The sequence below is a fragment of the Chiloscyllium plagiosum genome, unplaced genomic scaffold (assembly GCF_037043375.1).
Source record: "Chiloscyllium plagiosum isolate Xiang-an unplaced genomic scaffold, Cpla_swu_hap1 HiC_scaffold_9, whole genome shotgun sequence".
NCBI lineage: Eukaryota > Metazoa > Chordata > Chondrichthyes > Orectolobiformes > Hemiscylliidae > Chiloscyllium > Chiloscyllium plagiosum.
In genome coordinates, this window is record NW_028270147.1 from 70,053,254 (window position 1) to 70,067,527 (window position 14,274).

Below are 14,274 nucleotides of genomic sequence, written 5' to 3' on the forward strand. Positions count from 1 at the left end.
GCCTGAAATCTGAAACAAACACAGAGAAATGTTGAAAAGATTCAGCCAGTCTGGCAGCAACTGTAGAGAGAAATAAAGTTAACGTTTTGAGTCTGGTTTGACTCCCCTTCACAACAGAGTTACTCCAGTATTCTCTGTGTTTGTTGCCTTGAGACAATCTAGTCAACTGATCTGATTGTTGTGTTGGGTTAGGCATAATCATTAATAAGAGGCAAGGTATTAATCTCATGGCTAAAAACAGGAAATAAAGATCCTGATAAATGGACTGTTCAGTGTCCACACTGTAGGAAACTAAGAAAGCTATTGACAGCACAATCAGTTTATGACCATTTTTTTATTAGAATTATATGTACAAAGGTCAACCAAGAAATTAATCAACAACAGATATACAAATAAATTATATAATATACATGTACAATTATGTTAATTTATTAATGTGGACATCTCGAAAATATATTAGAAACATCTTAAACACTTTCCTCTTTCATACTTTCTGGTGAGCATTATGTAAAATGATACAATGAAGTTTTCCAATCTGTGTACTTTTTTACGTATATGTATTTATTTTGTGAGGAAAAGCACTGCTGCAGAATGGAACAATTTTAAATTTCCATGTGCAATATTTTACGAACAGTGTTCGTGCTGCAACATTTTCTCTAACTGGTGTCTTTCTTCCACATAGATTTGTTTTTATCAGCTTATCTACAATCTTGTTGAATTACTCTCACAAAAATGTATGGGGTGTGGGGCAGCTAAATGCCTAAATGCATTATGTTATGGTCAATTTATTTGTTCTGTAATTTTCACACAAGGTTACTTCATAATTAGCTTTTAGATTGAGAGGGACGAACTTGGTGCATTAATGGATTATCCAATTTCTATCAGATCTCCAAAACAAAAATGCATTTGAACAACTCATGAATTGCAAGTGAGATATAGCTCTATGTTAACAGATCATAGTAACATCATGTCATACACAGGTATAGAGCCATATAGATAACAGAAAGTCACAACGGAAATCACGCCGTAACTGCAGTTTGCCCGATGAGATGATGATACAAATCTAACATTCACCTTTCATACACTATCTCAGCCATAGGGAGTAATTAAATAAACCGATAATAAATAAAAATGTGAACACAAATGTGTAACCAACATATACAGATATGGAGAGTGGATAAAACGTACAGAATAATACTATACATTCAGTGTTCATTGTGAATATTCACTTTGATTCTTAAAAGAATCATTTAGGTTGTTTATACTATAATATCTGATAAATGTCATTCTTCAATTTATTGGCAGTAAGGGGTTTGACTATTTTACTATCCAGTTTGTTGTTCTCAATATTACCTTCTTTATTATTAATAATTAAATCCTTCTTTCCGCGAGTGTTGTAACCAATTAATTTTGAAACAGAATTTTAGGTCTGTTGAAGATAGCTTTTATAAATCTTAAAATATGCTGTAATGGACTTAAAGCATCAAACTTCTGACTTTGGGAGTTCTATCAGAGCAAACCACTGGGTAGAGATTTGGAACAAAGGAAAATAAAATGGGGAACTAATCTGAGACTTGAAACAGAGGCTAAGGAGCAGGTCTGGATAAAGGCTGGTTTAGTGCCTTCATTGAAAGCATTGTGTGATGTAAACGGCAATCTGGAGTGTTTGCTTGTGTTACTAGTGACAGCTGTTTCTACACATGACAACTCAGCATATCCTTTAGTGTATTTGTATTTTCTATACCAGTGACCGAAGCCTTCGGTAATGCACATATTCTATGCAGTAAACAAATTGTACAAAATCATAGCAGATTGTAAACTATTCTGACAATTTATCACTGATCTAACAAAGAACTAGATACCAATCATCGGACTACTGTCTCCTTTAAGTGGAAGTGCTTCATTTTAAAACTGTCCATTGTCATCACATCTCTAGTTAGCCTTTGTAAAAAGTGACAAGTTTATCATTAATGTATAGGTACAGGCTTTCATTTAATCCTGTGATTGTAAACACACATCACAAGTATGGGTAACTTTACATGATGAATTGGGTAGTAAAGTTTAGTGCCTTATCATTTGCATTTGTAATTCTGACAGATGGAACATTGCTGTCAAATAAATGAACTGAATTCTGATGGAAGAGGAGATCCACCTGTTCATAAATGGTACCAAGGTCTTGCAATGTTGAAGCTGCAAAATGAACGATCTTGAAAATTCTTGTTTTTCTCTTGTTTACAAAAAACTGTCAAAGACCTATATTAAGAAATGAACGCATAGTTAGATATCTTTGGCATTCTGCCCAAATAGTGGTGCACTTACAATCTAAAGAAGAAATCAGCTTTAAGTTAATCAGAAACTACTAAGGATTGCAATGAGCTATCTCATTATTCACATCAGAGAACTCTAATATTGGTTCATGTTGATCAGTTAAGCATAGATCTCTTACCTCAACACATGCTGCCCTACACCTCCTCATATGCTGTGTAAGTTTCTCTTGGTAAATTCTGTTTTTCATTGCTGTGAAAAGGAAACAATGTCTTAATTAGCAGTCAAATTGAATTTACTTGTTCATTAATAAGTTTCAAAATGAAGTTGCCCCCCTTCCATTGCCCCAATAGTGCTGACTATTTCACAGTTATTAACCACCAACATTAACCTGTGAGCCTAGATACCACATTTCAGTGAAATATATCATGCAGACAATCTCAGCCATGTCCAACCCTATAGGTGACATGCCTTTCCATGGTTAATGACAGTGATTTTAACCAATTTGGATTCTTTGGCTTTGTTTCATCTATAGCTTAAAAATGTGTTGCTGGAAAAACGCAGCAGGTCAGGTAGCATCAAAGGAACAGGAGAATCGACGTTTCGGGTATAAGCCCTTCTTCAGGAATGAAGCAGGGCTTATGACCGAAACGTCGATTCTCCTACTCCTTTGATGCTGCCTGATCTGCTGCGCTTCTCCAGCAACACATTTTTAAGCTCTGATCTCCAGCATCTGCAGTCCTCACTTTCTCCCAGTTTGTTTCATCTATCTCTGCATTTTTTCCAGCTAAGAGCAGTTAATTCAGAGCAAACTCAGTGACACCAGTACTTTCCTAGTTTATATGGCTCAAATTATATATTGGATGTTGTGAATAGTGACTGAGATGTCAGGATATATATTCACTTTAATGTACAAAGCCAGTTCATATTGTAAATACAATCCTAGCATCTCTTGCACTGAGTTTACATAAAACCATGCAGAAGAGATAACATTTAAAAGTATTCATGTGGCATCTCACTTCTAAAAAAGCTGATTTAAAAAATGCAAGTTTTACCTTAAAAGTGAAAACTTCTCTGCTTGTGCTAGAAGGGAGAGAGAGAAATAAAATCAATTGAGTTTGTTTTCCCTCAAAACAGAACATCCAAGCTGAGCATTATGTTTACCTAACAACATTGTGCTACTGAGAGTTGAATATTTAAATAAACTGTCTTCAAAATAAATTACAAGCAATTCTGGATCACAATTAAACTTGTTGTAATTGTGGCAAATGGCTTATTGCAGCATAGGATTTATTACCAGAAGGAGATTTTTGAAAATCACTATTTTCACAATTTCTCCTACATTGTGGTACTTCACACCAAACTGCACTACAAACAGTATGGGTACAAATTTGCACTGAGGTCACAGAGTTTTACTACAGAGCCAGATCATTTTCAAAATGATAAAGTCCTCACTAGAAAGAGGCAAATTCTCATCTGCATTTAAATCTACAGCAAACAAAAATAATTAATGTGAGTTAGCATCATTCCAGGCAGGCACTAATTCCCTGAAGCATTCTCTCAAGGAGAACTGTATGTAAATTCGCATTTCCACAATGTTCTGACTTATATGGACAGGAAAATCAGTGCATTAGGATGAAATATGTTACCAAAGAACACACCCAGCATCACAACTGAGCACTTCCAAAATCAGTCTGAGGCAACAAAAAAAAAGGGAAACTTTCTCCAGTACATCTACATGCGCTATCTTGTCTTTACTTTGCCAACTATTCATAAGGCTTCGCTCATTGAGATGGCTAATTTAAGCCATAGTATGGACAGTTTTGATTTGTGGACCATTCTCAATAGTTAGGTTCTACAGAAAATGACTTGTCATATTATGCATTTTAGCTGGATTCAGGCCCTGGACCTGGGAAAATATGTTGTCCACACCTGCCTTTTTCATTATTTTCTAATTTTGCTTTTGACCAATGTAACATTTACTGTTCATAGTATTTTTTAATCTGAGGAAAGACTCCACCCATAAAACAGGAAACCCTTGATGTTTATCAATACAACACCGAGCAAGAGGTGTTGGTAAGTACTTCGTAACTTCTAATAGATTTCTTATTTCCAGATTGCTTGTAATAAGCTAGATAAGTGTTGGAGTCACACTTCATGGTCATATCAATAAACATAAACTACACCCACATCATTGTGGAAAATTTATCTGTCTGGAATTTTAATAAAGGTGTAAATTTAATGAGTTATATGGCAAAAAAGTCATTTTTTTATAAACATATTGACACGTTCATTATTAGAATCACAGAATGATTTCAATCTCTGTTCTTTGTATTCTTATACCTTAGGATTTGTTTAAATTGTTACATTTTTGCCCATGTTTCACCACTGGATTCCAATCTCTACCTTCCATAATGGATATAGTACACAGCATCAAGCGATTGCATTTAACAATCTAGTTGAGGGCAACAGCAGACTGAGATTTGTGTTTGAGGGGAACAAAGTTAAATGGTAAAGAAACCCAGTGGATAGCTAATTCTTTCAAATAGACATAAAGGCAATAAATGACAAGGCAATAGGAACAATATGTATGATAGAGAGAGAGACAGACAGACAGAGAGAGACAGAGTGTATGTACACGCATGTGTATCTGTATGTGTGTGAAATAATATCACTGTACACATCAAGAAGAGGGCAAGCTCGAAAGCTCAGTTCAACCATGACACATCACACAAGAAATAGGCTATCAAAAACACTTTTAATAAACGTCAAAGAATTGAAGTCTGATCAAAAGAGTATACAGGAAACTGTAACCATAGAAAATGATTAGCTGAAGCATATTTACCTTTCTTTTTGAGTTGTCTTGCTATCCAGGCTATCAATGTCAAAGCAGAGATACCAGATGCAGTAACAGATGCAGTTAAAATAGATATATATGGAGCATTACCTGTGGACAGATGGAAAACTAACATTTTACAACATTTCATGTATGAGTTAACTTGAATTGAAATCTATATACAGAATGAATATAACAATCCGAGCACAGTTATAATGATTTTGCTTTGCATTATGCAGATAACATGAATATGACTTGACACTCCACTTTCAAAGGTGTGTTTTGTGTTTAGATCTCTTTTATGCTAAAACAATTAAATTCTATTTAACAGTGGGCTCGAAAATTGGTGATCAGTGCTGATCATTCTGTAGTTGTTCTGTACTCCAGTCTACTTAACCCTCAGAACTTGAACCTTCAGCACAGATGATGTAACTTCTTGAGCTGTAAACACAATCTCCAAGCGGGCTGAGAACAATCAATGAATCATTGTATGGGAACCTATAGAGTTGTACATTTTCCAGTTGTACGCAAACCAAAGTGCTCTTTCTACTGTCATTTACTCTGCTCTTCTTCACAATTCCAATTTTTTTCATGCACCATTTTCTTATCACTGTGAACTAATGGATCCAATCATTCTTTCATGATATTTCACCTTGCTAAGCCCCTGTGTTTGTGATTTTCCCATTTAACATCTTGCCATTTTTGCTTTTTCTCCCTTTCTCTGCAACATGTCACCAGGACTGTCCATTCCAATGTTAATAATTTATTGCTTGACAGGCCAATTTAGTTCAATTTAGCTCTGTTACAGAAAAGGAAGGTTTACTTTGATAATTTAACAACTTTGATTAGTCATTAACAAATATAGCAACCTGTCAGGGTCATTGATTTTGAACTATCTGCTACACTCCCAAGGGCCCATATACTGACATAAATGTACCTTTCCAACACACAACTTTCAGTTTCAAGGTTTACAATTACTCAGCTTAGCATATTCTCTAGTGGGAAAGCATACAGAATTACAGTAAGTAAACAAGTTAATTCATGATTGTCTTAACGTTAATCTCAGTTTCTCTTGCCTTTCTTTAACAAAATATATGTTGAAAATTCTCATGCTCTATTCAACACTTTTCCCTTTAGAACATTCAATGCTATTTACTCTACCTTCACAGCTGGGAATCGGTGCTGACCATTCTCCTGATGCTCCACACTCCAGTCTGACTGATCCTCGGAGCCCAAACCCCTCAGCACAGCTGAAGGCACATGTTGAGTTGTAACTGAAATCTCCAATGGGATGAGAGCATTCCTTGAATCCATGTGTGGGAACTTCTAGAGCTGCACATTTTTTAGCTGTAATAAAAAAAAGTGATGCTTATTGTAATGTGTCTTCATGACAGGTGTGAATTATCAGCTGGGATTGAATGAGGAGATGGTGGCCTCACTGATGGATGAGAACATCAGGGACATGCCTGCCTCTGTTATCCCTGAAGCCTGGTGCTCTGGTTAGGTACAGGATTGTTGTTCCCATCACTGTTTCAGAGCGAGCTCACATTATTAACCATTCCCATTTCCTTGATGTACTTCTTTCCTGGCACTATCAACCAATGAATCCAATCATTTTTTCACACATTTCATCCTGTAAATCTCTCTTCTCTATTTTCTCATTTTATAGCTTACACTTATTTTTTGAATGTCTACTCAGTTCAGTTTAGCCCTGGTACAGGGAAGGCAGTTATAAATTAAATTAACCTATTTTCTGGGGAGAAGTTATACAGGAGTAAATTAACCAAATAATTAAGTCGTCGTGATCTTTCAGTGTCAATCTTGGCTTCCCTTGTCTTTACATAATATCTCTTGAAACTTTTAGCTTTCTGGTAAACAGTTTTTCTTTTTTAAGTTTAGGGTTGATTTGCTCTCACCTTCACAGCTGGGAATCGATGCTGACCATTCTCCTGATGCTCCACACTCCAGTCTGTCTGATCCTCGGAGCTCAAACCCTTCAGCACAGCTGAAGTCACACGTTGAGTTGTAACTGAAATCTCCAATGGGATGAGAGCACTTCTTAAATCCTTGCTCGTGTACCTCAGGCTCTCCACATCTCTGAACTAAAATGTATAAATTATGAGATTGAATAAAAGCTGAAAAACCTTAATCGATATTAGTTCATCACGTCTTCAACTTTTCTAAATCTGTTTCTGAATATTTTCTCTCTAGGGCTATGCCCATACCTTCACAGTGGGGGGTCATCGCTGTCCACATTCCTGTTGCATTGCACTGGAGCCTCTGTGAGCCCTGCAGTGTAAACCCTGCAGCACAGTGGAAGTCACACGTCGAGCTGAAGCTGAAATTTCCATTAGGATCCGTGCAGCTCATCGTTGCTTGGTCAGGAACATTGAGGGTGGTACACTGTTCAACTGCACAGGGGAAATTGGAATAACTCATTGTAATTTTTATCTATATATTTGAGTAATATTCATTTTATGAAGCTAGAGCAAAGGATCACTGGTTTAAATCTTCATAAGTCTAATATAGGACTGATATTCAGATGCTATTTGTAACACGGAATAATGAATATGTGAAATGATTTGCCAGGCAGAGTTGCAGAAAACAGAATTTGGGAATTATTTCAGTAATAATTGTGTTGCAATACTGGGAGAAGGTATTTTTAGGATTTTCTGGATAGATGCAATACATTTCCAAACTTTATAACGTATTGTTATTCACTGCTCAAGTGAAGGAACATTAGATTAGATTAGATTACTTACAGTGTGGAAACAGGCTCTTCAGCCCAACAAGTCACACCGACCCTCCAAAGAGCAATCCACCCAGACCCATTCCCCTACATTTACCCCTTCACCTAACACTACTTAGCATGGCCAATTCACCTTAGCTTATCTAAGCTTGCTTTAAACCTTGAAGCTGATGAACTGGATAGGGTAGGGAAGTTTTGAGATGTGACTGATCAGCCTGACCTTGTTTCTGCTCATTCCCACATACTCTTGCAAGAGCCTCAGACATATCGACATAGAGTGAAGTGAGACTGCCCCACAAGAGGGTTTTGGATTAACAAATGAAGACTGATCATTTGGCGGGAAATAGTGAAAAGGACTGACCACATAATAATATCCATTACTAAGTTAAATGTTAACAAGAAGAGGAAAAGTTTACACAGGCAAAAATAAAACTGGTATAGGGAAACAGCCTATAATTCAGATTATCGATGGATAGAGAAAGAGGATTCTATATGTACCATAAATGCTTAGAGTCATAAAATCCTGACAGTGTGGAAAGAGAACATTCAAGTCTACACTGATCCTCCAAATAGCTTTCCATCAATCTCCGTAACTCTGCTTTTCCCATGGTTAACCCACTTAGCCTGCACATCCCTGGACACGATGGGTAATTTAGCATGGCCAATCCACCTAACCTGCACATCCTTGGGCACGATGGGTAATTTAGCATGGCCAATCCACCCTAACCTGCAGATCTTTGGACTGTGGGAGGAAACCAGAATGCCCAGAGAAAACCCATGCAGACACAGGAAGTACATGTGGACTCCTCACAGACAGTTACCCAAGGCTGGAATTGAGCCCAAGACCCTGGCAGCAGGGCTAACCACTGAGCTACCATGACTTGCTATGTTGTTTTATACAAGCTATTTTATTCACTCTGTGAAGGTAATATACCCTTACCATATTCACAGTCTCGTCCATAGTATCCATCGTTACATATACATGTGTAATTGTTGATTTCCTCCACACATTGTCCATGAGCACTACATGAAGTAGGAGTGCATGAAGCTGAAAAAGCAATTCAGAAATCCATGCATATTACTCACTGTTATATACAAATGTAAGCACAATTTAACTTCTATAGAGTCAGTGCAATTCAATAGTGACATTGTTATAATGGACAGGCTTTAAACAATTTCATTTTATCATATATACATGCTAAGTACAAAATACGTTGGTCCATGCAAATTATAAATTGGGATTAACTTAATGCTTAACCTCATGACTAAAGATAATATACATTTATTCTGTTTTAGTTAGAGAGGGCACTTGAAAGATTAGCATGATCATCATGGTAACACAGGGCAGTGTTTAAGATAATCTTTGGTCATTCTCCTTACCTTCATAACACAGAGGTCTTTTCCTGCTTTTGCAGTTGATATCATTCCATTTCCCGGTATCAGCAGATCTTTTTATGTATATTTCTACACAGTCTTCATTGCCATTTTCTCCTTTGTTATTTGGCTCACCAAATGCCCAGTTCTCTGCTTCTTTGGTGAGAGTTTTATTTGTACCAACCCATGTCCAACTGCCATTTATTTTTCTTATTCCAATCCAGTAGTAAGATTTTGAAAAAGGTAGGATTTTATTCAAATACTCAATTTCTTTTGCATTCTGGATTGCAACTAGATCTGTGTATTTTTGTTGACAGTAGCTTCTTGCATTGTCCCAGGGCATATTTTCTTCAATAGTTTCATAGGTCCAGCCATGGATTCTCTCTAGAAGCATTAGTTCTGTTAAGAAAAGAACAGTTCTGATAAATGATGCAGGTAAGTATTCTTTCCATGGCTGAATCAATTTGTTTCCCTATTTCCATGTTTTGTTTTGCACTAAATGTTTCATTTGTTATCTCTTGTGGATATGTTAGGAAATGGAACTCTTTCATACTTCTGGCTCTAATGTCAAAACTGAGCATTCTCAACTCAGGAGGAAGGAAGAGTTCCTTTGCCTGTACCCCTGTTCCAGGGATGAATTCTATCTGTGTCAATCTGATACTTTTTGCATTTCCTATAAAATCGTTCAGTTTTTTTTCTCAGTAAGGTTATTGTTAGCTCCAATTAGTGCAGAATTAAATTACATTCTGGTGCATACCTATTAGAAATGAGACCTGAATAGCCACCAGATAGAGGATCCTGAACAAGAATTCCAAATGTGAAAGCTCAGTATCTAACATTATAAACTATCAAGCTCATGTAAGTTTCTGGTTTGCTAGCTCTTCTTGCATTTCAAGAACATTCATCTCAACGCAAGACAGTGCATGGAGTATGATAGGTATCACCTGTATCAAAAAAAGGTATTTAAAACTTGAATTTTACATTGCTCATATCTTACCAAGGATGACGATGGTGAAGACCCACAGTTGACTTCCACTCTTCTGAGTCAATGGAGATCGTTGGTTTACCTTATTTGCCATTTTGCTGTTGGCCTACATAGAATAAGCTATGGTTAATAATTTTCAAAGTAGAATAGATTGGGTATGTAAAAATCAGAATAAATATGTAATATTGAAATTCTACTTCTCATTATATTTTCTATTTTAAATAAGAAACCTGTAGCACTCATTGGTCAATACATTAAAAAGATGAGAATTGATGTTATGCTGTGCAAGTCATTGCATTTCACAGGCTAAGTTTCCATCAGATACCCAAGGAAATCTCATCCATGTGCATTAAACAACTGTACACTTAATACTGAAATACCAAACTATAATTTCTCCTGCACATAACTGTGTGGGCTTAATACATTCATTTCAATTCATAATGGTACCAGCCTGTATATTGAAACAGTCTTCGCTTGTGATGGATGAATATAGCTATCTCCACTGTAAAGCTAACACTTATTAGAAATGCAGTTGTTACATTCTTCCTATGAAGAATAACAATGTCATCATCACAACCAATGTGAAATATCAGAAGTTTTTACTCACATAATTTTTGAACTTCATTTTGAATTTTATCAGAAACAGATTGCCCCATCAGCTATCTGTTGACAATACAGTTTTACCAGTGTCTGGCTATGGGATAGTGTCGTTGGTGCACATGTATAGAGCTCCAATTTTCCTAAGTCAGCCATGGGCATATACTGACTTCATAACTTGAATTTCTAGTTCCACATCATTCTAAGGAGATACCAATCTCTTATCAGTGTCTGTGCTCAGACTATTATCAGATCAAGAGCAGCTGTAACATAATAGAGGATTAGCCAGAATGGACCTTCTGGAGAGCCAACATTTATTTGTTACAAGTGTGTTCTTTGTGGCTGGTCATTTTTCTACAGTGTGCATATGTATAAATTACTAATAGGTCCTGAAAATATTTATAAACATGTGATTAACAAGGAGCGAGGGATCAATTACATTTTAGGAAAATAAAAATTTTGTGAAAGGTTGGCGGAAGGGTTTGTCAGCACTAGTTTGTTACAATATTCAGGGTCAAAAACACTGGGAAATGAACTTGAACAAGCAATTTGCAACAAGTTTGCTCTCAGTTTTCTGAGATTGCTTATCTTCAGAACCTGGTTTAGCTGTTTGGTGTCAGCTGATTTGTACCAGCCTGTCTAGTGCAGGTTGAAAACAGATCATCTGTTACCCTCTCTAAAGTATACAACATCTGGCCGGTTTGTTGAGATCACTTGATTCCTGAAGGAAATTGTTTTGTTTCAGTTCAATGAAAACACAGAATCTTTTCCTTAATCTCAGATATCCTATTTTGACAGACAGTGAAATTAACACCACAGCTTGAATATAATTTAAATCCAAAGACCACCAATTATTAAGAAATCTATGCATTACAGTTTCATTATTTTTGCACCTATCATTTTACTTTCTTGGGTTTAGAGATGGGTCTTTTTTTACCCAAACAGTACAAAGTTTGCATCAAGTCTCAGTATAATTTGAAGCCTGAACATTTTGATTTAAATGCTTCCTGACCCAGTGATAAATTCCTGACTGGTTTAACACTAATAGACAATAAAGATAGCTTTTCTCTTCCTTCCTTTAGTTCCCATTAGCTGATCTAATTTGGGGCTCAGGCTAGGGACCACAAAGATCTTCAACACTGGGCTCAGGAGAGGACAAATTTGCCAGAGAATCCCGGTCTAGATTGCTATCCAATAGCATTAACTGGATAATACTTTGTTTTGTCACTGGATGACAAGACAATTTGACCTCAACTGTGATGACCTTGACATTGATTATTTTGTTTGGGGCAATATGTGAAGTGTGACTATAGGACCACACTTCAGAGACAAAGGCAGGAGAAAAGAACTTTGAAACAAACAATAAAATAAAATTTGAGAAAACTATTCAAAGATTTTGGATGTAGTAAAGTACATAGCCTTAGTTGTATTCTGGCTTACCATGACAGATTTGGACTGAGATCACTGCCTTTGATCCTGGTGCTCGGCAAATGTTCAGTTGAAGTTCGGCTGATTTTCAGTGAAGGTTTCTGGCTGTCTATCTGCACAGAAAAGAAGCAATGCCCAAAAGGATTATCTTTGCAGACTGACATGTTCACTGCAGCTGCTAGCTTAACTTTATATCCTTGTTCATGCAAGCAATTACACAACTTCCTGGCTTTCCCAGAAAATTCCCAGTGACGCTGGCTGATTAGAATAAAATCAACGGAACTCCTCGCTGAAATACCCTAAGGTATAAGGACAGACATCAAAGATTTTATCAGTCGCCTATTATGAAACATATACAGCCATCTTTTGTTACCTGTCATTTTCTTATTTTCTGTACAACCTTTCAACAAAATTAGGATTATAACTCAAAAGTATTTGGTCATCTGAGCATACTGCAATGGAACCGAATTAAACTTCAAATCTCATAGCCTCTCCAGCACTGTTCCCATTCATTCAGTATACCTGTGTAATATCAGCCATTTCTCCCTGTAGCAACTCTTTACGCCTTTTAAGATCACTAACAATTTGTCCATCCAGCATTTTCTGTATGACACCACTGATGGTCAAGCCTTTACTGTTTCAGCATTAAACACAATTTTTAAAAATAAATAATTCTGCTTTTGCACCTCTTTTTAATTAATTTTTAAAAATTTGATTAAAAATTATTCTGAAGTGTGATAAGGGATGCAGTTTGACATTGTTTTGTTGGGGGGGGGAAGTCATAAGAAAGCATGCACTAAAACATTTCATGGAATGAAAAGATAACTTTCTGATAGTTCTAATCATCCTGTTCAGATATACTTCAAGAGTTCTGTGAAGCAGTTAGGTCTTGAACCTGGGACACTTAGTTCAGAGGTAGGAGTCTCCCTTCTTACTCCTTGCATGTTAATTACATTTTAATTGTATGTCAGAGATGGTCATTAACTGGCATCTCACTTGCATCCCAATTAATGGAAGTAGATTGAAGCTGTGATTATTGAGTCATGAGGTAATGTTTGGAACGTGTATTTTGGTAAAAACATGTTTAGAAAAATGTGCAGCCATTGGTTTCTGCTCTCTCCTTTAACACATGGCCATCTAGTGTGTAACAATCCTTGGAAGGAATACATTCAATCTTAACTTTATTATCTGAATTTCCAGTGAATGTTACCAGGCTATTCAACCAGGGGGGCGAAAATTAAGAGAACATGGTCTTCGAGCATCCACTGGTCAGATGCATGTGTCCTTTTCACCTATCCCTGTCACCCATACAATTACCTCCTCTATCCTGTAGACACTGGCTTTTCCTTGGGTGTAGTTCCATTGTGGCAAATACCAATTTTCCATCTTCCCAACGTAGCAATGTTCATATCTAAGTATAAAAGGTGACAGTCAGCTGTTTCTGCAATGGTGGCACCAAAGCTGGGTTTGATCATATCCTGACTGGACGTGTTGGAGTCTGTGGATACTCATCAGGAACCTAGTTCCTGGCCAGGTTTCCTTTTCTCAAATTTCACTATCCTGGCCAGAGATATCCGGACTCTGCACAGGCAAGAAATTGAATCTGGGGATTTTCCTGAGCTGCATGGATTAAATGCAAATTGCGTTTGGCCCTTGAAGGAACCTGTAATCTGCTTTTCTTATTCCAGTACGTCGCTATGTGTTAAAACACCCATTTAAAACAAACATTTCCGTTAGTTTGTATGAGTGTTAAGAGAAAAGAAATTCCAGATTGACAGCCAAAAGTGCACTGCATCCATCCTGACAGTAATTGACGGTATTCCATCAAGGCAGGAAACGTATACTTGTCTAAATAAAGGCTTCTTTGTCCTCTTCCTGTTAGACAGCCTGTCGCTAGTTACAGGCTGAAGAAATTGTTGAACGGAGCTGGGAATTACCTACATTAGTCCTTTTTAAAGTTAATGCAAATCTTGTTTTATTTTTGTTGTTATCACATACTCTGGATGAAAGACAAACACGCACTTCAATCTAATACACGTT

The 14,274-nt window shown here is 36.7% G+C and overlaps 1 protein-coding gene across 1 annotated transcript; it reads right to left on the reverse strand.

The window, feature by feature from the left end:
* Nucleotides 1-315: 315 nt before the first annotated feature.
* LOC122554486 (L-selectin-like) lies at nt 316-12,395 on the reverse strand. The gene is made up of 11 exons (XM_043699591.2): nt 12,247-12,395; nt 10,222-10,315; nt 9,231-9,623; nt 8,791-8,898; nt 7,327-7,512; nt 7,018-7,203; nt 6,263-6,448; nt 5,111-5,212; nt 3,321-3,348; nt 2,447-2,517; nt 316-2,253 (listed from the first exon to the last, which is right to left on the reverse strand). The coding sequence occupies exons 1-10, from the start codon at nt 12,247-12,249 to the stop codon at nt 2,463-2,465; spliced, it is 1,341 nt and encodes a 446-aa protein (XP_043555526.1). The 5' UTR covers nt 12,250-12,395; the 3' UTR covers nt 316-2,253; nt 2,447-2,462.
* Between the last annotated feature and the right edge of the window lie 1,879 nt (nt 12,396-14,274).